This window comes from Echinops telfairi, unplaced genomic scaffold, assembly GCF_000313985.2.
Source record: "Echinops telfairi isolate 266 unplaced genomic scaffold, ASM31398v2 ScPeMD7_53;HRSCAF=182, whole genome shotgun sequence".
Lineage (NCBI taxonomy): Eukaryota > Metazoa > Chordata > Mammalia > Afrosoricida > Tenrecidae > Echinops > Echinops telfairi.
Window position 1 is genome coordinate 2368753 of NW_022103951.1, and position 25763 is coordinate 2394515.

At 40.5% G+C, this 25763-nt stretch overlaps 1 protein-coding gene across 3 annotated transcripts in view; it reads right to left on the minus strand.

Moving 5' to 3' along the window:
* Positions 1 to 25763, minus strand: part of POLA1 (DNA polymerase alpha 1, catalytic subunit) — a 333656-nt gene that overhangs the window by 193072 nt on the left and 114821 nt on the right. For all 3 annotated transcript variants that reach the window (XM_045290755.1, XM_045290756.1, XM_045290757.1), the window contains exons 27-28: positions 2786 to 2818; positions 1919 to 2011 (exon numbers count right to left, since the gene is read on the minus strand). In XM_045290755.1, coding sequence (XP_045146690.1) covers positions 1919 to 2011; positions 2786 to 2818 — 126 coding nt within the window. The remainder of the gene's footprint in view (positions 1 to 1918; positions 2012 to 2785; positions 2819 to 25763) is intronic.

Below are 25763 nucleotides of genomic sequence, written 5' to 3' on the forward strand. Positions count from 1 at the left end.
GCAGTCATGAAATTAACTCATGTCTTGCACAAGACTTCTTAAGAGTAAGGATGTCAGTTTGAGGATTAAGGTCCACCCGACCAAGTTATGGCATTTTCAATTGCCTCATATACATGTGAAAGTTGGTTAATGAGTAAGAAAGACAGCAGAAAAACTAATGCCTTATAGTTATGGTGTTGGTGAAGAATATTGGAAGTATTGTAAACTGCCAGAAGAACAAACAAATCTGTCATCGAAGAAGTACAGCCAGAATGCTCTTTGGGATCAAGGATGGTGACACTTCATCTTATGTACTTTGAACATGTTTTCAGGAGAGACCAATCACTCGAGAAGGACCTCATGCTTGGAAAAGAGCAGGGGCAGTGAAGACACTCAAGGAGGTGAATTACCACAGTGGCTGCAACAATGGACTCAAACATAACAACGGTGAGGATGGTGAAGGTCTGGGCAGTGTTTTGTGCTGTTGTACATGGGGGTCACTATGAATGAGAATTGACTTGATGACACCTAACAATAATCTACATATAACATTCATTTGAATATTACTACAAATAAGTCTTTACTTTTATAAGTAATGACACCAACTGTGTATCCTTAAAGAACTAAGGGTCCTGGGAATTTAACCATGACAATGCAGTCTTTTAACATATTTCTTATGATTAGGAAACAAAAAGAAGTCAGAAGGAGACAAATCAGGACTGTAAGGCGGATACCTAATGATTTCCCTCAGAACTTTCATAAGCTTGCCCTTGTGTGATGAGAAGAATGAGCATGATCATCGTTGTTGTGAGGAAGGCTCTCTGGTGTAGTTTTTCTGGCCATTTTTCTGCTAAAGCTTCGGCAAACTTTCTCCAAATAAGATGATGTAATTGTTCTCTGGCTCTCCAGAAAGTCAACAGGCAAAGTGCCCAGAGCACCCCAAAAATGGTTGCCATGAGCTTTAGTCAGGACTGGTCAATTTTTGCTTTAAGTAGACTTCTTCTACTGCTTAGTAGCCATTCCTTTGATTGTTTTGTTTTCGGGATCTTACTGGTAAAGCCATGTGTCATCTCCCATTATAGTTCTTCAGAGAACTGCCCCAGGATCTTGATATCCCACTTGTTTAAAATGTCCATGGAAAGCTCTGCTCTTGTCTGCAGCTGATCTGGGTGCATTAGTTGTTGTACCCATCCAATGGAAGTTTCCTCAACTTTAATTTTTCAGTCAGAATTGTGTAAGCTGAACCAACTGAGATGTCTATGGTGTTGGCCATTGTTTTGGCTGGTTAATCTTTGGTCCTTTTCGAGGAGAGCACGGACAAGATTAATGTATTCTTCATAAATTGATGTGGATGGTCTACCATTGTGGTCTCTATCTTCAACATTATCTCGTTCCTTATTAAAATGAGCTATCCATTTGTAAACTGCTCATTTCTTTGAAGTATTGTCCCCATACGTTTCAGTAAAGCATCAATGATTTCACCATTTTGCCACCCAACCTTCACCATAAATCGGATGTTTATTCTTGCTTCAATTTTAGCAGAATTCATATTCCTCTGATAGGGACTGTTTCCAAACTGTTATTTTATTCTTTTTAGTGCCACTACCTACCTCGATTACAGGCCACCACCAAAGTCACAGAGTGGAAATCTTACTGCCTCAGGAACCTCTCTAGCGCCCTTCTCAGATAGCGGCCTCTGGTTACTATCAAGATACACCTTCTTATGAATGATACATGTTAAGCAGGAATGTGACCACATCTCAAACTTCTAATATTGTTTTCAAGTGGACTTTCAATCTATTGTTTAGAGAAACAAACTTTTACACTATACTCTCAAATGAAGTCATAAAGACACATATTCATGAATTCATGGTGTTCCGTGGTAAACAGAGAACTGTCAAAAGTAGGTAAAGCCAATAATGCCATCAAATAATCTTACCTTGTTCCCTAACTTGAATACTTCTTCCAGGTTGGTGCTGTTGGTGTTTATCATGATGGAATCAGTATCTCCATAAATAACGTCAAGATTCATCTAATGAAGAGAAAAAATTATAAACATTTAACAACCCCAAATGCAGTGACCATATAGTGTACACAATGAAATGAGGGTACTTAAGCTTTTCCATGCTGCAGAAATTCTAGGTTCTATTAACTTTTCTAACGTTTATTATGATCCATGTTGTCAAGGACAGACAACTGAAGATTAAGCTCCCAGAAGCAAATAAGCAAGCACTACAACATAAGGGGGGTGGGGGGGGATCTCCTAAGTTGTCTTAAAATAGAGTAGAACGGCAGGAAAGCTGTGTCCAGTTTCGACAGAAACAAATTCTGGATGGGAATAATGAATAAGAGACTGGGGGAGCTGTATTTACCCACAACACCACATGTTGAGTGGTCAAAGCAATTTCAGAAACAGAAACATAATGGATCTTTAAAATTCAGGGGCACAAATTCATATTAAATACTTAACAGTCTCAAACAGTATTTAGTAGAATATGAAGAGTGCCAAAAAAAATCAATCATCACAAATAACACTAGAACACATAGGCCTGGAAGTAAACGCTAATTAGCACTGTTACTAATTTGCTTGAAACAGTCACATATAGGCTTCAAGCAGCGGCCAGATCATATCAGTGTTGGTAAAAGAAAAAAAGCTATAATCCTTTAGAAGGGATTATAAACGTCAACTAGGCATCCTAAGAAGCGATTTCCCATCTGTTTGGGTTACAATTTCCTCTGAAAACAAAAACGTCATCAAGTATGGTGTTTTAAGAGTTGTTAATATAATGAAAATGTGCAGCATTACCTTTTGTACCATCTCTTTTGTGTGCATCAAAATCTAAATAAAACAAAAAGGTCAAGATTAATGCATTACACAATTACAAAAACATAAACAGAAACACAAGGATGCAGGCAACGCCCAATGATTTTTCACTTTTATAGCTTTGTAAAGTTCCTAATGGTTTTCCAACTATTACACTCAAAATAACAATAATAACATCAACAAAATCTAAATACAGGCTTATCCTTTGGCGGTTAGCAAAAAAGGTGTGTGTGTCTGTCTATATATAATAAGCATGCATAATAAAAACATCCTTTTATAATATGACATAAAGATATTCTCATTACTGGTGCATTACTGGTGTGCTCAGCTGAAAATTGGGAATTTGAGCCCATCCAGAAGTGCTTCAGAAGAAAGGCCTGACAACCTACTTTCAAAAACATCAGCCATTGTGAGCACTGTGGAGCCTCTGACAACTCAGCTCTCCGTGAACATTCTCACTACTAATACCGTATTTAACGAGAACGGCACAATTAAATAGGAACTCTGGTGGGGCTGTTGGGTAGGCATTGGACTGCTCACAACAAGGTCATTGGTCCCAACCCACCAGCTGCTGTTCCTCAGGAGAAAGAAGAGGCTATCTGCTCCTGAAAAGATTTATAGCCTGAGAAACCAGATATAGGACTGTTATGGGTTGGAAGTGACTCAATGGGAGTGAGTTGGTTTTTTTTGGTGCAATTAATACAAAAGCCTTCACAGAACATTTCAAATCTTCATGGTATTCAGTATCATAAAAAGGAAACTGATAGTGTAAGAAGAAGGACATGGCCCAAGCAGTCTGACTCTGAAGCCGGGGTCTTTGCCTCCGTATGCTACTGCCCTTTCGAAGCATCAATCTAGACCCAAAGCCACTTCCCAATGGGCCAGAGAATCAATTTACTTTATTTCTATTAATTACTCCTACTTCCATAGTCTTCTCCTTGCTAACCAAGTTCAAATAAAAAACCACAATCCAAACCAAACTGACGGCCATTCAGTCGATGCTGATTCATAGCAACCCTACATAGAGCCCTATAATCAAGTGTCTTTTACATTGACCCATTTCTTTTCCTTTCTATTACCCTTTTCCCACTTATTACTATTTTCCGGTTTTGTTTAGCTGCTCATCACCCTTTGTTCTTAGGGAATAAAGGCCCTGTCCCTGGCCTTAAGTGAAAGAGGGGTATGACTTCTGATTTGGCTAAGCCAATGATTTTAATGCTAAAAATAAATTTTTAAATGTCTGGCAAAGAAACTTTTAAAAAATGCTTGTGAGACAAAACATACATACCTCCAGTGACAGATAGGTAATGATTACATTACGCAAGAAGTGCATTGGCTGGGAATCCAACCTGGGTCTCTCTCATGGTAGGTGAGAGATCAATACACTGGAGCATGCTGTTCACAATCTCGTAAATGTTTTTATGGTCTCCCCACTGGGTACAAGGATCAAGTGAAGTGTAAACTCTAGCTGCACCCACACGAATGATCTACCATTACAGCCCCCTCTTTCCCTTACACAAACCCTCTACCAGCAAGAAAAGTCTCCCAACCCTCTGACAGTTGCCCTATACAGTACAGACGCATCTTTCCATGCCTTCACTCATCCAGTATCACCAGTCCTCTTCTCAGCTCAGGTCCTGCTTCTTCCATAAAGAGCGCACTGACCAGATAGACCCAGCCATGGCGCTCCCTCTCTTCTGATTGGTGCTTGTACCATTCTTCTAGCCCTTAAATGATCTTTGCTAGTATTCTCTGATAGCTTGTCCTCTCCCCAACTCAACATAGACTCAGGAAGGTTAGAGACCAGTTCTCAGGCCTCTTTGTATGACACATTTGTGCCTCACTCCCGGCTTCACATATAATGGGCACTTTGAAAAACTTTGTGAGTTGACCGATAGGCCTCATGGCAATCCCAATTACTTTTCTACTATACACTAATAATAAGTTAACTTATTATAAAAAAACCACTATCTTCTAGTCATCTTCATTTTTTAACATTTAAATTACAGGGAAGTGCATTATGGGCGACTACCTGACAAATCCTTTGGGAAAAGGGCAAGAATGAGATCAACCCAAATCATTAATCATAGGACAGAGCCACTCACCAAGAGTTCTTTTCACCCTCTGCCCCTTCCACTTTGCTGAGCCTCACTTTCCTCATCACAATGGGCAACTCCGGAAGGTAACTGTTACCTACTAAGTCAAATACCGCAGGAGCAATTTGTCAACCTTTCATGGCAACTCAGCATATTCAGCAACTGATTTCTGCTACTCTTCTTTCGTAACTTCAGCCAAATCTACAATGTCATCTCTTGACTGCACCTTCAATGTGAGCTTTTCTCTTTCAGATCTATCATCCACCCCTCATTCTACCTTGCCACCAACTCACAACCATTTGTACACATGATCCAAGGGCTGCTGCCAAAACGATTTTCCCTTGGTAATTGTTTTGCAGAGAAATGGTAGCAAACTATAAAGACTGTATAATAATTGCTTTTCCACCTAACAATTTATTTTAGAGATTATGCCATGCTTACACATTAAAAAAGAATAACTTTATTCTTTTTTGATGAATATATAGTATTCTATTATATGAAGAGAGCGCACTTATATTTAACTATAGTTAGTTGCTGTTGAGGTCAATCTGCGTAACAGAACAAATTGTGGCCCAGTCCTAAGCCATGTTCATGATCTTTGATTTGTTGGAGTCTATTGTGGCTATTTTGTCAATTCATCTCATTGACAGGTTTTTCGCTGGCCCTATACTTTTTCAAACATGATAGCCTTTGCTAGCAATAATGGCATGTAGGTTGTTTCTTATCATTTACTATTATAATCATACTTCAATATACGATTCTTCTACCCAAGTAATCTGTCAGTAACAGGATAAACTCCTACAAGTGGGCTTACTGAGTCAAAGGCTATGTTTTCACAAACAGAGCTAAATAGTTCTCCACGGAAGCTGAACCACTATCTGTATGACATTCAAATCTTTCCAATGGATCGCAACAGCAGTTGGTGATACTATGTCTTAGGTTCAAGGTCCTCAAAACTTCTTATCAAATTGTCAGTCCATTGTATACAAGACAACCTCCAACCAAGGGAACACTTACCCTCTCACTCTTTCTGATTAAGCAGGTCTAGATGTTGGATACCACAGTACTCCATCTACACTAACATTTCCCCAAGTGTTAATAAGTAGAATCACCCCCCAAAACTGCCCTCAGGGCCAGCCCTCAATTCAAACAGCTAAAAATCACTGGGGAATACACAAGTTAATGGGTGGGCAAATCATCAGTAGCCAGTGGAGAGTCACCATTAATAGATACTTTCCATTAATAAGTATTTATCGAATATACTGAATGAATAGTTTTAAGGGGAAGGCAGTAATATAAACCCCATTGACAGACGAGGAGAATGAAGCTCTGAAATTTTGCCCCAAGTAACAGAACTAGTCAAGCATTTCTAGAAGCTGGCTCCTGTATTGCCTTTTCCCCATTATGTCCCACTGCCTTATTAAAAAACTCAGGCCACATGGATGATCTGAAAGCCAACAATTAAAAGCATATGCATTACAGATGTTCTCCCCTATATATGTATACAAAGCCACAAGGACACAAAAAAAGGTCTAATGGACAGACATGGTACAGTGATTGCAAGATGGTCGTTCATAAGTTCATGTCACAGTGACAAGGAACTCATTCTGACAGAAAACCATTTGAGAAGTGCCAACAGCTAGAAAATAGGGCTTTAAAGACTTGCTAAAATCATTAATAAGGCAGACTGCAGTTATCTGATTTCACAGCAACACCTGCATATTTATCTACTCATTACCAATTGGATGATGGAATTTTTTCAAGCACATTTCAAAAATCTGCCAACTTCAAGTGTAAAAAAATAAACTTTGTGGTTAATTTTTCCCTTAACAAAGTACAGCTGTTGAGAATAATTGTTCAAGATCTTACCCTGTAATGTCAACTGCAGCAGAACAAAGAGTATTTAATTAGCAAATCTATCCAGTAATTCAACACCTATTATATAAAATGCCTTCGTGATTTTATTCAGGATAATTTGCTAAGAGGGTTATTACTGACATTCAGATGGAATTTAAAATTCCTACGCAAGTCGAGTCATAATAGCAGTAATGATCTCCCCAATCAGGAGATTCGGTGTCACACAGGCTCTCTTGCAATGCAGCAGCCGATTTCCTGACTTCTTAATTCCTGGGCTCAGCTCAGTGAGAGCCCTTCATGCCGATATTTCAGTCAGCAATACATCTTTAATGGGACTCTATTAAAATACCTAGAACAAAAATGACTTTTTTTTGGTTAAAAAGAATGACAGCACTGCCATCATGTCAATCATTGCCAGCTTTGCAGAACAGTGCCTTTAGGAGAAAAGAGGAGGGGGAAACAGGAAAGGGGTGGGGTGTGGAGAGCATGCATTAAAATAATAGGAGATGGTATTTTCACCCCAACCCCTGGCCTGATCTGAGCCTTTGAGGGTTGGTGAGGAGTGGTGGGGAATAAAGAGAAAATTGTAAATAGATGATCAAAAATGTCTTCTAAAGAAAATACTGTATTCAGGAATACACCCACCACATGATTTGCTGAGCAGAGAGAGCACGCTGGGTCCGCCCAGGTTAATGCCGGCAGCAACCTAAGACCAACTACTACTGATATATGTATTTACAGGCTCTTCTAACAAGTCCAGGGTACAGCCTGGTTCTTCATATTTTGTTAAAACAGGAAACTATTGCCTTGTAATGCATTTGAAGGTTGCTAAATATTTTTAGATGCCACTGCAAACAAAAAGAGTGCTTATTAACACTAAATGAGAGAGAGAGAGAAAAAAACACCCAATTGCCAAAGTATAAAAATAAAGTCTAAAGGTCCTATTCCACAAGCACACACAGAGCACTGCAACACCCACGAACAGGAGGCCCGCTCCGGTGCCTGCTGCAGGTATTTGAATGCATGGAAAAGCCTACAAGTGAACACGACATAGGTCAACTCCCAACCAAATGATGCAGCAACAAAACAACTGAACTCTCCATGGCTTCAGGAGGTTTCCATTACTGATATATTGGAAATAAACTGGGAATTATTCTTTCTTTCAAAAACATTAGTATAATAGGGTAACGAAGCGCATGCTTTTGAAAGCTAGGTTAGGGGAAAGTAGAAGGGATATAAATATTGTGGGATTTGCTAATCCAACCACTTTTTAAGATTTCCCTGCTCCAGATTTTAGCATTGCCCAAGAAAGGTTGTTGTTCAATTCATTCACGTTCTACTAGATGACTTCCTTCCCCAATGTTCCTATTCCTTGTCCTCTCTCTAGGTCACTCATGGCACAAGGGATTCAGAATTTACTAAGTCTCCTTCCTAGCTCTACTACTTAATACGTGTGTGAAAATGGGTTACTTGTTGCCTTCAGATTTAAGCTTTACCTTCTTTAGAAAGGAAAAGAAGAGCTCTAGTGGCATAGTGGGTTAGATGTTGGGCAGTTCAAAAGCGCCAGTCACTCTGTAGGAGAAAGATGAGACTTCCTCCAAAAGGGCACTCTTCTTCTGTCCTCAAGGGTCATTGTGAGCCAGAATTTACCCAACACTAGTGGGTCTGGTTTTGTTTCTTGGTGGTGCTGGGAGGGAAGGCGTTAGGCAATTCAAATTTATCTGGTACTCTGGTACTCCACAGGAGAAAAATAAGACTGGATCTGAAACCCTATGCAAGGTTGCTATGAGCCTGAATCAACTTGGTGACAGTAAGCTTGTTTGTTGGTTTATGGGAGGGGGTAGAATTTTCTTCGGAACTGAGCTAGGTTGAAGAAAAAGAATTGTATGCGACTAAGTATTTCACAGAAATGAACAGTTATACAAATATTCACTTTTTTGAAATGCCAGTGGCCTGAAATTTGAGCACTTATTTAAGCAGCCAATTGCTAGTCAAGTGATTTGGGAACAAGCGCTCTCTCTAGAGCTCATTTATAAAAACAAAGGGTTGGGATTTCTCCCAAATTAAAAAATCTAGAACTCAAGTTTGACATTTAGAAATGTCTCTTAATCATATTTGGTTGTTTTACCTTTCAATCACATTCATTTCTTTAATATTAAGCAAAGGAGGCCTGAATATATCCAACAAGGATAATTACCATTACTAGGAGATATTTCCACATTCTAATAAGTTACTTTTGAGGCTTCTGAGGTGGTAAAATAACTAGAAATATGCACACGCTCAGAATTCAGTATTCATCTTTATACACTTGGTGTAAATGGGTATGCATCTACCTGTATATATACACTAATGGTGGTTGGGTAGCATAGTTTGTAACTGCTTGCTGACCCAAAGGTTGGTGGTTTAGCCCTACCCCGAAGGCAAATTAAAAAGGACTAGTAATCTGTAACAGATAGGGTCGCCATGAGTTGGAGTAGACGCAAGAGCAATGGATTATACTTATATGTTCAGTACATAAAAATATCAACATCTGTTGAGATCCCTCTTGCTCCAAAGAGTATACATATGCATATATACCAGGATTTCTCAATGTAGGCCTTATTGATGTTAGGTTGGCTAATCCTTTGTCAAAGGATTCCTGGTAACGTGGCGATTATGCATTATTAGGCTGCTAACCACCAAAGTCAGCAGTTCAAAACTAACAGTCGCTCCTCAGGAGAAAGATGAAGCTTTCTACTTTGGTAAAGAGTGTACAGTCTCAGAAATCCACAAGGGCAGTTCTACCTTGCCCTATACTAGGGTCACTATGAGTCAGTATTGAATCAATGGCAGTGAGTCTTGTTTTGTTATAATCCTTTGTCATGGGAAATTGTCCTGTATATTACAATAGAAGTTGTTTATCATACTACTTCCTTTCTAACCCAAGGAGTCCACAAGCCCAACATCACATTGTCCCTTTCCAACATAGATTCTCCTCTGTATCTGCGCATCTTTCCCTCAGACCCTCACCACTTCTTTGCAAGGCATTTTTTTATACACTCCTTAAAATACAACACCTTCCTTCTTTAAAATGAAACTCAAGCTCCTTCCCTGGCCTGAGATGACCCTCATCCACTTGATGCTCACTTGATCTTCTAACAGTGATTCTCAACCTTCCTAATGCCATGACCTTATGCTGTGGTGACGACCCCCAACCATAAAATTATTTTTGTTGCTACTTCATAACTGTCATTTTGCTACTGGTATGAATCAGGAGACACCTGTGAAAGGGTCATTTGACCCCCAAAGGGGTCTGCGACCCACAGGTTGAAAACCACTGTTCTACCACCTCCCACATGCATCCTTGCATCTAGTCTTCCCAAAGTATGTGGAGGTCACTGAACAAGTCATGTACTTTTCTTGCCTTGGTACTTTTCACATGCTGTTTTTCTACAGTGGTTACAAATGTGGGCTCCGAAGTTAAGCTCCCTAACTTATTTCAAAGCCCAATGAAGCAACTCATAGTCTTTGTGAACTTGGGCAAACAATATCACTTCTCAAAGCCTCTAGTCTATAAAATGGAGATACCAAGAGAACCTTCCTTACAATAGGGCTACTGTGAGTATTAACTGTAACAACTCATGCCAACTATTCTGTATAGTCTCTGATACAAGGTAAGTGCCAAGTACGTGTTAGGCATTGTATACGTACGTACAAACACACACCTTCCCCAAAGCCAAACTACTGCCATTGAGTCGACAGTGACTCATAGTGACCATATAAGGCAGGGTAGAACTTCCCCTGTAAGTTTCCGAGAGTGTAACCCTTTATGGGAATAGAAAGTGCTACCTTTCTCCCATGGAGCAGATGGTAGTTTTGAACTGCTACCAGTTAGAAATCCAACACATTACCATTATAGCGCCTGAGCTACTCATTATTACTCAGACTCTACTTATTTTACAGGGTACTTCATGCTGTCAGAAATGTCTTTTTGCTAATTGGGTGCATAAGTAAATGTGATGAAGAAAATGGATGGTGCTGGCTATCAAAATATATAGCATCTGGGGTCTTAAAGGTTTGAAGTTAAACAAGCAGCCATCTAGTAGGGAAGCAAATAAACCCACATGGAAGAAGCACACCAGCCTGTGTGATCATGAGGTGTCAATAGGATCAGGTATCAAAAGATTCAAAACAATTATATCAATGTGAATGAGGGAAGTTGGGAGACCCAAAGCCAATCTTTAGACAATTGGACATCCCACCACAGAATGGTTACAAAGAAGGAACAATTCAACCAGGGTGTAGTATAGCACCGATGAAACATACATCTTTCGTCTAATTCCTGAATGCTTCCCTTCCCCTGCCCCCACCCACTACCATGACCCAGTTCTACCTTACAAATCTGGCTAGACCAGAGTACACCTTGGTACAGATAAGAGCTCTGACACATGGAATTCAGGACAGATAAAACCCTCAGGAACAGTAGTGGGAGTAGTGATATCACGAGGGTAGGGAGATGGGCAGGGAGAGGGAAAGGGGAGAAATGGGGAACCCATCACAAGGTTGGATGTAAAGCCAACCTTCCAGGGGAAATGAATAACAGAAATTTGGGCGAAGGGAGACAATAGGCAGTATAAGACACGAAATAACAGCAATAATATATAACTGATCAGGGATTCACGAGGGTTGAGGGAAGAGGAGCTGATATCAAGGGCTCACATAGAAAATGTTTTGGAAATATTGATGGCAACATATGTACAAGTGTGCTTAGTACAATTGAATGATGGACTATCATAAGATTTGTAAGAGTCTCCGCAATAAAATTATTAATAAAAATAAATAAATTCACAGACATCTGTGTCCAAAGCAAAAAAAATATTTTCAGGCTTCCCCAATCCTATGATATTAATGAGTATGCTACTCCTATGTCATGAACAGCCCTGGTGGTGTAGTGGTTACATTTTGGGCTGCAATCTGCAAGGTTGGCAGTTCGAAACCACCAGCAGCTCCTTGGGATAAAGACCAGGCTTTCTACTCCTGTAAACCATTACTGTCTTGGACATCCACAGGGGGTCTTCTCTATGAGTCAGCATTGACTCGATGGCAGAGATGTCACCCAAGGTCATCTATGTAAACTGCAACACCAACACACCACTCAATTATAAAAGCTAAGAGTAAGAGACTGAAGCAATTAAAAGTGGATATCTATCATGCCTTAGTCATTAAACCTAACAATGCCTGGCACAAGCAGTGACTAGTTTCTGAAGTTCTCGTTTCCTTCACAGTCAAAGCTCACAAAAGTAGTAAAGAAATCAATTGATGTATTGTACTGGGAAAATATGCTGCATACAATCCATTTCAAGTGCTCAGGAGCAAAGACGTCACTGTGAGGACCTTAGGTGCGCTTGATCCAAGCCATAATATCTTCAATTGTCTCATATGCATGTGAAAGCTGGACAATAAATAAGGATGATAGGAGAAAAATTGGCCCAAGTTGAATGATGGTGTTGACAAAGAATATTGACAGAACAAATAAAAGCATCCATAAAAGGATGGTGACACTCAGGTACTTTGAACTTTGGACATGTTACAAGGAGAGACTAGTTCCCAGAGAACAGCATCGTGCTTGGAAGAGGAAGACTTTCAATGAGATGGACTGACACAGTAGCTGTAACACTGGGCTAGCATAACAACAATTATGAAGCTGGTGTAGGACCAAGAAGCGTTTTGTTCTGCTGTACGCTAGGTCACTCTCGAAGGCACCCCAAAACGATGGTTTTATCGCTGTAAGTGGAAGCAACTCAACAGCAGTGGGAAGTTTGAAGGAGCCCTGGTGGCACAACAGGTAAGCACTTCACTGCCCAGCTCAAACCTACCCAGCAGCTTCATGGGAGAAAGATCTGCTCCTGAAGAGATTACAGCTTTAAGGGGCAGTTCTACTCAGTTAGGCAGGTCATTTATGACAGCACCCAACACCAACAGGAAAAGGAGAAAAATGCCAAGAGGCTAGCTTGAGAAAAGCAATGCCATCGTCACAAGAAGTTCCTAAAGCTGGTTACAAATAGCAGCAATGAAACCACACACACAGTACACATGTAAAGACGAGCTCCACGCAAGGAGTGCAAAGTGAATCCACTGTAAGCCCACACTCACACACCATGCAGGTTATATAAACAAATATACAGAGAAATAAATGTCTCCCCCAACGATAAAGGCCCGTTAATTATAAACTTGATTAAGCGTACCTCTCCCATATAACGTTTGTTCCCAGACAAATGTATTTGTTTTAAATCCTTAATTTACAACCTAGACCTTCTGGTAGTTCATGTGTAAAGAATATAAAACGCTTTGAATAAGCAAAGCTTTCTGAACAGTTTCTCCTCCCCAACAGACACATTTAATGATATTTATGAGTATCTCTCAATTATTGCCCTACAATTTGACAGGGCTCTAATTTTGCTCTAAAAACCTTTAAAATACCGCAAATTATGGCTTTGAATATGTGAAGTGAAAAGTGAACTTCTACTTCTATCTTCTATTGGTTCGCCGCAGCCCCAATATTTATTCATTTTTGTGGGTTTTTTAAAGCCCGCTTTGCAGTCTGACTTTTTAGAACTCTGTCTTCACCTTGAAAAGAACTCTTCCTTTTACAACATTCTGATTCTCTGTTCCTCCTCCACACCAACCTCCAGTTTGGAAGTTCATATCCCATGTTTCACATAAACTTCTGGGCACAGATGCCATGTTCAAGACTATATCTGACACAGGGACCTGGACACCTTGTAGAGCTGCCTTTGACTTGTACTTGAGCCAAGTCTATTTGCCAATACACAAGTTCAAGGATAAGCCCATCCTCAAATATCAATTCTCAGTAAAACAAAACAAAAAGATATATAAATTAAAACCAAAGCAGTAGATATTAACGTAAAGTCAAGAAAACTACAAATTGGTAAAGAGTGAAGGTGCACCTAAATTCATTTTTCTAGGTGAAGGGTCTACATGTTCCATCAGATTCCATAAAGAGGACTAAGACATTTGAAATGTCAATTTATCCAAAGACAAGCATCAATGAAGATACTCCCATTAAACCATTTAGAAACAAACCTTTCTGAGATCCTAGATTTCATATCTGGTCCATGAGACTGGACCCCCCCACCCCCCGCCCCAAAGTTCTTGCCTCCTGGTTTGAGGCTGATGTTCCCAGTCCCTTTGGTGTATTTTCCTCACAGAAAAACATGTACGTGTCAAAAGGTTCAGCGTGGGCTCCCTGATTGACTCTTCGCCTAACTCATCTGGGAGGCTAATTAAGACTCGGGCCAAACTCTGTCCGTACTTTAGTGAATATCAGCGTTCAAGCAAGTTTCACCCAACCTGATTAAAATTGACTCAAAGTGTCTTCCTTCAGTAATCACTTAGACGGAATGAATTTTACATTAGTGGGATCAAGCATGCACCAGGCCTCAGTGGAAATGAAAAGGGCTTATAGTAATAGGATTTATAAATCCACCCATTAGGTTAATGGCTAAATGATTTACATGTAACTTTCTCCCCCACTCCGCCTTCTGTCACTCTTTAACTTAGTAAAAACTATGCTTGGCATTTTCCACTGCAGTGCCACACACAAAGGAAATAGCCTTTCTATTTTGGGGTATTCTAATTTCTAATAATGGCGTGGGTAGCTACCATTAACTCTTTCAAAGCACAAATAATTGACTAATAAAATTAAGTATATTATAAGGCCTAAAAGTACTTAATTGATCATAATTGTCTATTTGAGAAGGCGCCAGGCTAGCTATGCTCAGATAATGAAGTTGGGCGATTCCGAAGTACTGCAATCAAGACAATACTTATAGCTAAAAAGGACATCAGCATTTTCTAGAATCTGCAACATTTTCTTCATAACTGAGGTCATGGGAAAATCTGACAAGAAAAGTTTTTACTCCTGGTTCCCCTATATGGCATATCTAATAGGCATCACATGTACCTGGACTGACACTTAAGTGCACAGAGGTGCAGGCCAGAAGGAGAGCCTGGAGTTGGAGAGAGACAGAATTGCTGCTGTTACCATTTTGACAGAAGCTCCACCCCACCCCACCCCACCCCACCTTCTGGGACACTCCTTTTTAGGATTTGAGTGTAGAAAGATAGTCCTTGGGTTGTTCATCATTGGTTGGAAGAAGGTGGAACTTTTTTGAGCCACACACCCAAGAGGCTAACTCTCTTGGCTCAGTACAAGCTAAATTTTGCTTCTACAATGTTCTGTTTTACAATGATCAGACTATGTATAGGCTCTTCTCGAGTAACTGTTTTATTCGACAAAGTAGTAGTATCCCTTGCCCCATCATTCGATTTGCTCAGAAAGAATCTATGTGCTAACTATGATTAAAATAACAAGATTCCTACTTCAAAGAAAAATCTTTCAGGAAGATGGTCTAGCATTAAGAAAATATAATTGTTTTCAACTACCCAGAGATAGATTTGTTGTAGGTGCATGCTCAAGCATGCTTCTAAAATAAAAATATTTAAGAATCCATCAAATATGTGCAGTCAATTCTCATTATCCATGGATTCTGTATTTATGAATTTGCCTACTTGGTAAAATTTATTTTATCCATACCTGGCGGTGCTTTCACAACCATTCATGGACATGTGCAGAGTGATGTAAAATTTGAGTGACAACATGCATGTTCTTAACTGCAGTAGAAAAAGGTGCCACTCTGCCTTCTAGTTGTAGTGCTCATACTTTAAGCAAGTGGACTTTTCATAGTCTATTTATTGCCAGTTTTCCACATCTTTATGCTTTCTATTGGGAATTTTGCTGCTTAAAATGACTCCCAACAGTAGTGCAAAAGTGTTGTTCAGTGTTCCAAAGTGCATACAAGAAGCCTGTATGAGGAAGCATGTGTTAGATAATTGTAGTTCAGACACAACTCATAGTGTTATTCTGAAAAACACATAAAATAAGGTTATATATAGTCACTAGAGCCCCCCTATGATGCAAGCTATATCTGATCTGGTTTCCCAAATTTTCTGTATTTTTGGTTTGTATTGTTTTATCTGATTTTTATTCATTCATAATAGAGTGTATCTCAGAGATGTTAATGTCCATGGAAGTCACCCTCTTGAAGTTGTGTTATGTGCTTTTCTGTTCTTTGGTATATGAAACCCAGGATTGATGAACCTTTACGGACAGCAAACAGAATAAGGGTTTTGGGGTTCAAGGGGTACAGTGGTGGTGGGGTAAAAGGGAGATGATGTCAAGGAGACTATGTAGAAAAACAATGGTTGAGAACTGATTGTGGTAGCAAGTGTATGATTCTATTTGATGTGACTGAAATATGAAATGATATATGTATGAAGTCCCAACTAATAAGAATTTTTTTAAAAGAATAAGGTTAGGTTTTGATTGGTTGAAAAAGACATTGTGACCAGAGGATTGCAGGAACCTAGGAATAATAGCTTAGTATTGCAGAGAACGTAGTCACAATGAATACGAGAAAGAAGAAAATGTTCTAAAATTAAGTGCGGTGATTGCACAACTGACTGAACTATTGAATGTGCTATGTGAGTTATGTCAATAAAACTGCTTAAAAAAGAGTATGGCCACCTCTAATAGCAGGAATTAACTGTATTCACACTTATGAATATCCTATTAGCTTCTCCATTTTCCCTGAGGATAAATTGGGGATGTTTTGAAAAGAACAGATAGATATCAAGGTAAGAAAAGGCATTTATAACCAAGATATACAAGATGGACAAAATAAAAAAATATATATATAAACAATACAAGGTTTGGCTCCTCACTGCTTTAAAATATTCACTTTACTTTTGAACCTTATGACTCCCCACTAAGTAATATGGCCAATGCTCAAGCATTTGGTATACATGAAGCAAAGCATATTTTGTTTATTTAGGACCTCAATAAGTGAGTCATTCATTCATTCACCAAGTATTTTCTGAACACAAGAGTGAATGGTTCATATATGATCCTTTCCTTCTTTCAATGTATACCATCGAATGAAGCAGATAACCACATAGGCAACTGTGGGGGATTGGGGGAGGAATCATACATAAACACCATACACACACACACACACGCACGCACGCACACAATTCCCCTGGGGTAGAGATCAGAGAAAAGAACACAGGAGATGCTCACATATAAAGGAAATATAAGTCATAGGGAATAACATGAAAAGAAATGAGGGAAAACAAGAGAGAGAGAGAAGATTCAAAGGACAGTGGGAAATGCTCGATGGTGATGAAAAAAACAAAAAAGAAGAAAAAGGCTTCTTTGAAAAGAAGGAAAGGAAATATATAAGGCTAGACTGGTAAGGGCAAGTTGAGAGAGGTAGGGAGAAAGGTCCAACTGTGAAAAGCCTTGAAGTCACATCAAGGACTTTAAATAGGGAAATGACATAATCAGATTGCTAGTTTAAAGAAGTGTCTCTGAAGACATCCCTCGCTGACCCATGGCCCTATGAGGGCCAACACTGGAGACTCAGTATCAGGATTGGCCCGGTCTGACCCCACGCATGCAGCAGAGCAGGGAGCTCCCAAGAGAGTGCAAAGGATAGACTCTGGGGCCAGAGTGTAGCACTCCATCAGACTTGACTGGAGAACACGCCTAGAGGGCAAAAATCAGACCTTGATCTATTTACAGGTTTTCCTACTTTTTAAATTAAAAAAATTTTCTTTAAATTATTATTTTATGGGTCATTGGTTTTCTTTATTGTTGGCATCATTATGTTCTCTTTTGTCACTTTGTCTTGCTATGCCTTGTTTTTTGGTGCATATTGTCTCTGCAGATCTATCTAGATAAGATAGGCTGGATACATGGAACATATCAGCCTGTGTGATCACGAGGTGTCGAACTGATCACTGAACACAAATGGGTGCATAAGCAAATGTGGTGAAGAAAGTTGATGGTGCCCGGTTATCAAAAAGTATAGCGTCTGGGGTCTTAAAGGCTTGAAGGTAATCAAGCGGCCATCAAGCTCAGAAGCAACAAAGCCCACATGGAAGAAGCACACCAGCCTATGCAACCACAAGGTGTCGAAGGGACCAGGTGTAAGGCATCATCAGAACAAAAAATCTTACCATAGTGAATGATGGGTGGAGTGTGGAGTGGAGACCCAAAGCCCATTAGTAGGCCACTGGAGATCCCCTTGCAGAGGGGTCTCGGGGAGGAGATGAACCAGTCAGGGTGCGATGTAACAACGGTGACAAATACAACTTTCCTCTAGTTCCTAAAAGTTTCCTCCCCGCTCACACTACCATGACTCGAATTCGAGCTTGCAAGTCTGGCTAGACCAGAGGATGTACACTGGTACAGATGGGAGCTGAGAATACAGGGAATCCAGGGCGGATGATCCCTACAGGACCAGTGGTGTGAGTGGCGAAACAGGGAGGGTGGAGGGAGAGTGGGTAGGAAGGAGGGAACCAATTACAAGGAACTATATGTGACCTCCTCCCTGGGGGACAGACAACAGAAAAGCGGGTGAGGGGAGAGGTCGGGCAGGGCAAGATATGACAAAATAACAATTTATAAACTATCAAGGGCTCAGGAGGGAGGGGGAAGCGGGGAGGGAGGGGAAAAATGAGGACCTAATGTCGGGGGTTTAATGGAGAGAAAATGTTCTGAGAATGAAGTACAAATGCGCTTTACACAATTGATGTGTGTATGGATTGTGATAAGAGCTGTATGAGCCCCTAATAAAATGTTTTAAAAAAGAGCTGTAAGAACCCTCAATAAAATGATTTATTAAAATTAAGAAAGAAAAAAAAGATTTACAGCCTCAGGAACCCACAAGCCTAGTTCTACTCCATCCTAAGGGTCACGATGAATCAGAATTTACTTGTTAACACTGAGTAAAATGTAAACAGATTTTTCATTCTTTCTCTTCCATCTATAATGGTTTAATACTGGACAATATATGGTACATCTACTGATATGTATGTATTTGTTTTATGATTGAATATAACAGGATAAGTCAAACAGTATTGCTATACAGTCGTAGAAACCTTTATTAAATAAAAATAATCAAAGTATGGAAAAAAAATAGGCTGGATAAACAGTCTGGAGGAGAAAACAACGGACCGATGGTTCCCATGGTTCCGGAGGGATATGGAAGAGGGGGAGGTGGAGGAAGGGAGGTGGTGTTGACCTACCCAGGGACAAGGGAGCAACAAGTGATCCAAAATTAGTGGTGAGGGTGTGAGAGGCCTGGTAGGGATTCAGCAAGGGCAATGTAACCGAGAGAAATCACTGAAACCCAAATGAAGGCTGAGCATGATAGTGGCACAAGAGGAAAGTAAAAGGAAATAGAGGAAAGAACTAGGAGACAAAGGGTATTTATAGAGATCTAAATACAAGCACGTAGATACGTAAATATATTTATATAAGATGGTGGGGAAATAGATCTACGTGCATATATTTATAGGTTTATTATTAAGGCAGCAGATGGACATTAGATCTCCACTGAAATACTTACTCAATGCTTACTCAATGCAAGAACACTTTGTTCTATTAAATTGACATTCCATGATGCACACCTTCCCGACACGATTGCTGAAGACAAACGTGTGCATAAGCAAATGTCGTGAAGAAAGCTGATGGTGCCCGGCTATCAAAATATATTGCGTCTGTGGTCTTAAAGGCTTGCAGGTAAACAAGCAGTCATCTAGCTCAGAAGCATCAAAGCCCATATGGAAGAAGCACACCAGTCTGTGTGACCACGAGGTGTCGAAGAACAAAAAAATCTTATCAATGGGTGCCCACCTTCCCGATATGATCACTGAAGACAAATATGTGCATAAGCAAAGGTGGTGAAGAAAACTGATGGTGCCTGGCTATCAAAAGATACAGCGTCTGAGGTCTTAAAGGCTTCAAGATACACAAGCAGCCATCTAGCTCAGAAGCAACAAAGCCCACATGGAAGAAGCACACCAGTCTGTGTGACCATGAAGGGTCAAAGGGACCAGGTATCAGATATCAAAAAACAAAAAATCATTGTAAATGAGGGTGAGTGCAGAGTGGAGACCCAAAGCCCATCTGTAGGCAACTGGACACCCCCTTACTGGACACTCCCCATCTCGGGGAGGAGATGAGCCAGTCAGGGTGCAGGGTAGCAACGATGAAACATACAACTTTCCTCTAGTTCTTAAATGCTTCCTCCCCCCACTATCATGATCTCAATTCTTACAAATTTGGCTAGACCAGAGGATGTACATTGGTACACACAGCAACTGGAAACCCAGGAAATCCAGGACAGATGACCCCTTCAGGACCAGTGGTGAGAGTGGCGATACCTGGAGGGTGGAGGGAAGGTGGGGTAGAAAGGGGAAACTGATTATAAGGAGATACATATAACCTCCTCCCTGGGGGATGGACAACAGAAAAGTGGATGAAGGGAGACATTGGACAGTGTAAGATATGACAAAATAATAATAATTTATAAATTATCAAGGGTTCATGAGGGAGGGGGAAACGGGAAGGAATGGGGAAAAAATGAGCTGATACCAAGGGCTCAAGTAGAAAGCAAAGATTTTGAGAATGATGATGGCAACAAATGTACAAATGTGCTTGACACAAAGGATGTATGTATGGATTGTGATAAGAATTGTACAAGCCCCCAATAAAAAGATTTTTTTTAAAAAAAGATGTGTCTCTGGTTATAAAACATGCAGAGAATAGACTGGGGGTGGCAGCAGGGGGAGGGCACTGTCCAGGAAGGAGGCTTGAATTACACCATAGAATGGTTTTAAAGACATGGAATCACAGATTCGTAGGAACTGGAATCCATGGGGCTTGGCAACCAACTGGATTTGGGGCCAAAGGAAGACATGGGAGTTACGAATGATACTCATGTGGCTTACTTAGCTACTGGATACATGGTGCTCTCATTTATTGTGACATGGAATCTAGGAATGGACAGGATGGGGAGATAGGGTAAAAAATGGTTTGGGAATTGTTGGACAGTATATGCCTGCAACATCTCAATGGACACCATGGGGAAGCAGGCAGAAGCTAAGATACTCAGCTGATAGAATGGGGAGTTCCAGGTATACGAAGTCCATTCACTTGTTCAACAGAGAATCAATCAACCAAAGGAAATTCAGCATATAGATAACAGTGGAACCCACTGAAATGTGGACAGCAGGAATAAAGGGAGATGAGGCAATGAGGCACCAAATCCACAGCAATGATGCAAGAGTAGCTGCTGCTCCATGGGTTTCCAGCTCTCGGTCCCCCTCCAGTCTCTCCCTTCCCTGGCAGTGAGCAGATCTTCATTCTCTCTGGCACAATTGGCAGGTGTCATATAAACCTGGGGCCATCAACAAATCTGATGCAGGGAGCCACAGTCAGACAGGGAGGCAACATCCAGTGACCTTTAATGAGAATGATGCTAACAGGTGGCTGTTGCCTAAACAAATCATTGTTTCAAGCCTCTAAACAAGGTCAAAAAGGAGAGCCCCTTGCCTTTTCAGGAGGAACGAAAACAGTTACAGGCTGCAGCTCAGCAAAGAGCCAGCCAGCCCTTTGCAGTGGCTCCCTTCCTAGAGCAGCCCAGGGCAGTCCTGATGGGCTCCGGGGAGGACTGGACACCAATCAATTCCCTTCACAAGTGAAGAGGCTCCTACTGCTCTTACAGAGCTACCCCATCCCTACCACTCTGCTGCACTTGTAAGGGGGAGCTGTGTGTGTGTGTTCGTTCATGTGTTATCTGGTGCCATGTTGTAGCAAATAAGATTCACACCCAGTAAAAAAAAAACTTGTGGTGAGCAAGGGGGCTTCCCTCGGTTTTTATGTGCTTCCTACTCAGAGAAAAACCCTCTAAGTCGTAAATGATGAATCGCCTTTGTCAGGCATTAGATTTTGTAGCATCAAGCACCACACAGTTTTCATGGACTTTTAACCTCAGACCCAGTCACGACGGAGACTGAACAGACAGCTGTAGATGGAGGGAGGGGGGTGGGTGGGCAGAGTGAGAGAATCCTAAGCAAGCTCCTCAGAAAGACAGGCCCTTCCTTCCATCAGGGCCCAGAAATCTTACTGGATAGGGAGAAGCTAGGAGTTCTGCTCCCAGCAGTAGGACCCCATTCCACGTGACCTTTACATATGGGAAACTGGCATTTTTCACCTGCAGGCGACCTCCTCTGCCCCCACCTTCTTAAACCTTGTGACTGCAAATGGCATGGCTAGAGCAAGCCACAGACCACTGGCATGTCGGTACTCAGATAGAGAATCCAAGCAGTAGATCAGATTCCTGTCAGCTGCAGAAGAGCCGCCACTTCAGCTGCTTCTCATTCTTTATTTTTAAATGGTAGGGTGGGTTCAAGGGCATGGTAGCCTGTCACACAAGTACAGAATGAGATTAAAAAAAGATAAAACCAACTGCCTTGAGAGGTAGGCAGACTCACATCTGACAGAGAAAGAACGCTTCAGTTGTGAGAATATCTCCCTTAGTGATGTGGTGGGGGAAATTTGATTATGGAGCAAAATACAATGAACTACACACATCAGTTCCTGGACAATGGACGAAGATTCATTTTCCTGATACTACTTCATAAAATATTTGAGAACTCAGATTCCAGAGCATTAAAATTTTGGGATGTGCAATCAGTGAGGAATTTATCTACCTAACCAATCCCCGAGAACCAAAAGAGTGTATAAAATACAATGTAAATAAGTAAATTTTGAAGAACAACGGTTACGCAACAGTCAGTTCTTATCCATAAAGAATAAGCAATCGGTTTCCTTTTTCTCCCCATCTTCCCACCATCACCATCAGATCATTCACAACCAATTCTTACCAGTTGAAGACCAACTTGGATTTTGATGTACGCATATAAACTGCTTTTGACAGTTTAAAATTTCATTTTAAACAGATAAACACTTTTTAAAAAAGTGCAAGCTGGAGACACCCTTTTGAGAAATGAAGAAAACAGATGTGGGAGCCATTTGTTTAGATGAAGAGGAATTTTCGCTTTTATAGGAATACAATGATTCATGAAGAGGAAAAAAGTCTGTCATCAAGTTTACTTCAATAGATGCTCTTGGGTTTCAGGCAGCTTTCTAAATATGGCCAGTGCTTTTCTTCACATCTCATCTCTCCTGAAATATCTCAAACTACCACTAGGAAACATTACTTTTATTGTCTTTGTTCTTTTAAATTTTCTGCTTAGTTAATATATTGTGCAGGGGGAAAAAATAAAAAAGAGCACTGGTACTACAGCAGTATATACTTGCCATATTGCTTAGGTGGCTGGACAAAATACCTTCTGCTTTAGTATTTTCTCCAAAAGATGCTGGTTTGAGATAATAAAAACACCAGGAATACAAGAACCTGACCATAAATTCTGAAATAACAGCTCTTCTTGAACCTAAAAGAGGGGGTACAAAAGAATGGTGTTTTCTAAGAACTTCTATCAATGAGTTCCTTTCCCAGTCTCTGTTTTGTAGAGATGCTACAAAGAAGTGAAACAGGAAGAGGGCACTGTTCATCTTGGGCAACTGCTTTAAGAAAACGTCTCCTCCTACCTGTCCGTGCATCTGTATAATGGTCACTCTCTAGGTTAAGAAGAAAAGGCCTATACATATGATGGATTGACCTTCCCTTCTCTTCTACCTGCTCAAAAAGACAAGGCAAAGTCTGCCAACATCGCTCCATTTTTTCCCTTTGATAAACAAAACCACGCTTCAGATTCCACTATGATCACAGATAAAAACCACAGATTATAGAAGGTTGAGCAGTGCACCACATCACCAAAAAGTCATATCTATCAAGAACACCAGAATGTGACCTTATCTGGAAACAGGATCTTTACAAATAGAATCAAATAAAGATTGAGACAAGAGATGAAATCATCCTGGATTTAATATAAGCCTTAACGCTAGGGAAGCCTTATAAGAAGAGGACAAAGACATAGAGGAGAAACACAATATGAAAGCAGAGGCAGATACTGAAGCAATGGTTCTACAAGCCAAGGTACGCTAAGGATTGATGGCTGTTACCAGAGGCTAGGAGAGAGGCATGGAATAGACTCTTCTTCAGAATCTACAGAAGTATCCAAACTCTGCTGAAAACCTGACTCCAGACTGCAATAGAATAAATTTTGGTTGTTTTAAGCCACCAAGTTCGTGGAATTTGTTTCAGCAGTGCTAGGATACTAGCACTTCATCAAGACACAGATATAATTTCATTTTTGCAAAGTCCCTATCTGCCAATATTGTGTCACTTTACTTCTATAGTTTCTATTTCAAAACAGAAATTCTAACCTATTTCAAATATAACATAATTTTAGATACGTACTTTCACTCTACACATATCTCCTCCCCACTGGGCTAGAACTCCCCAAAAGACTATAAAATTATATGTCTGTGCATATATGGACATTTTTCTGGGTAAAAGATCCATAGCTTTTACCCAACCTTCACATAACTTATGGCACATAAAAAATTAGTGTCCCCACCAAAAAACCCCATACTTGTAATAATTTCATACTTATGCTGAACCAGACCTCAGTGTAGGAACTTGCGTGATATCTTTTGTACCTACGGCTACTTTTGATTTACATTACCAATGAAGGGTGGCTGGTTTTGCTAGCTCCTAGCCTCACAAATGCGTTGATGCTTTGCTAGCTATCCTAAAAAAAGGTGTCAACTGTTAGTCACAAGATAAGAGGAGAGAAACCAGATGAATCTTAACCAAGCCATGGCCACAATAAGGATGTAATGTCATTACAAAGACAATGTGTGGTTTGGATTCCAAAACTCCAAAAACAAACCCACTGCCATCGAGTCAATTCCAACTCAAAGTAACCTTATAGGACAGAGTAGAACTGTCCCTGTGTGTTTCTGAGAGTATAACTCTTTACAGGAGTAGAAAGCCTCATCTTTCTCCCACAGAACAGCTGAAGGTTTCAAACTGCTGACATTGCAGTTAGCAGCCCAACGTGTAATTCACCTTGCCATGAGTGTATAAAGGTGACCTAGTTTGCTGGCTGTCTGTAAAGACTTTGACTCATGATCATAACTTTCCTTTACTCAACAAACAGTGAGCTTCAACTACATGAGAAGTATTCTTCATAGGTGCTGGGGTGAGGTGAGGAGAACAGGATCTGACACATAAAACAATCCGGCATGGAGAATGAATGGGCGGTGGGAGTGGAGAATAGAAGCAGGAAAGTAAGCTAGAAGGCTGCTGCGAATAGCTGAGATAAAAGATGCTGTGGAGCTGGAATGAGGTGGTAGCAGTAGAGCTGGATGCAAAGTAGGCAGGACATGCTTAAAGAGGGTATAGAAAGGGAGGAAAGATAAAACCAAAGACGAGTCCCTGATTTTGACTTGAGTAATAGGCAGGTGGCAATTATCACTTAAAGTAGTTAAAAAGTTGAATTGCCCATGCTGTACCAAGGTCAATGAATCTTATTGGTGGAATTTAGATTTATCTTACCACTCCTATTGTTGGGCCATACATGTCATCAATATGAGCCTTGCTCCCGCAGAGAACAAACTGTTCTCTCACTGGCTCCAGCTCCCATATTACCAGTATTCAAAATTCCTCTCCCTCCAAAGCAGCAGTTGTCAACCTGTGAGTCGGGGGTCGAACGACCCTTTCACAGGGGTTGCCTAAGACCATCAGAAAACACATATTTCCAATGGTCTTAGGAACTCAGACACTGCTCCTCTATCCATCTCCAGGGGAGTCCGCCCACATGCAGAATCACCCACATACTGGTGCCTGGTGTGTAGACTGTTACCCATGCTACACGAGGCTTCAAGACAAAATTTCATTTACTTGTCATTAGAAATAAATATTTCACAATATATAATTACATATTGTTTTTGTGATTATCACTGTGCTTTAATTATGTTCAATTTGTAACAATGGAAATACATCCTGCATTATCAGATATTTACATTACGATTCATAACAGTAGCAAAATTAGTTATGAAGTAGCAGTGAAAATCATTTTATGGTTGGGGGTCACCACCACATGAGGAACTGTATTAAAGGGTCGAG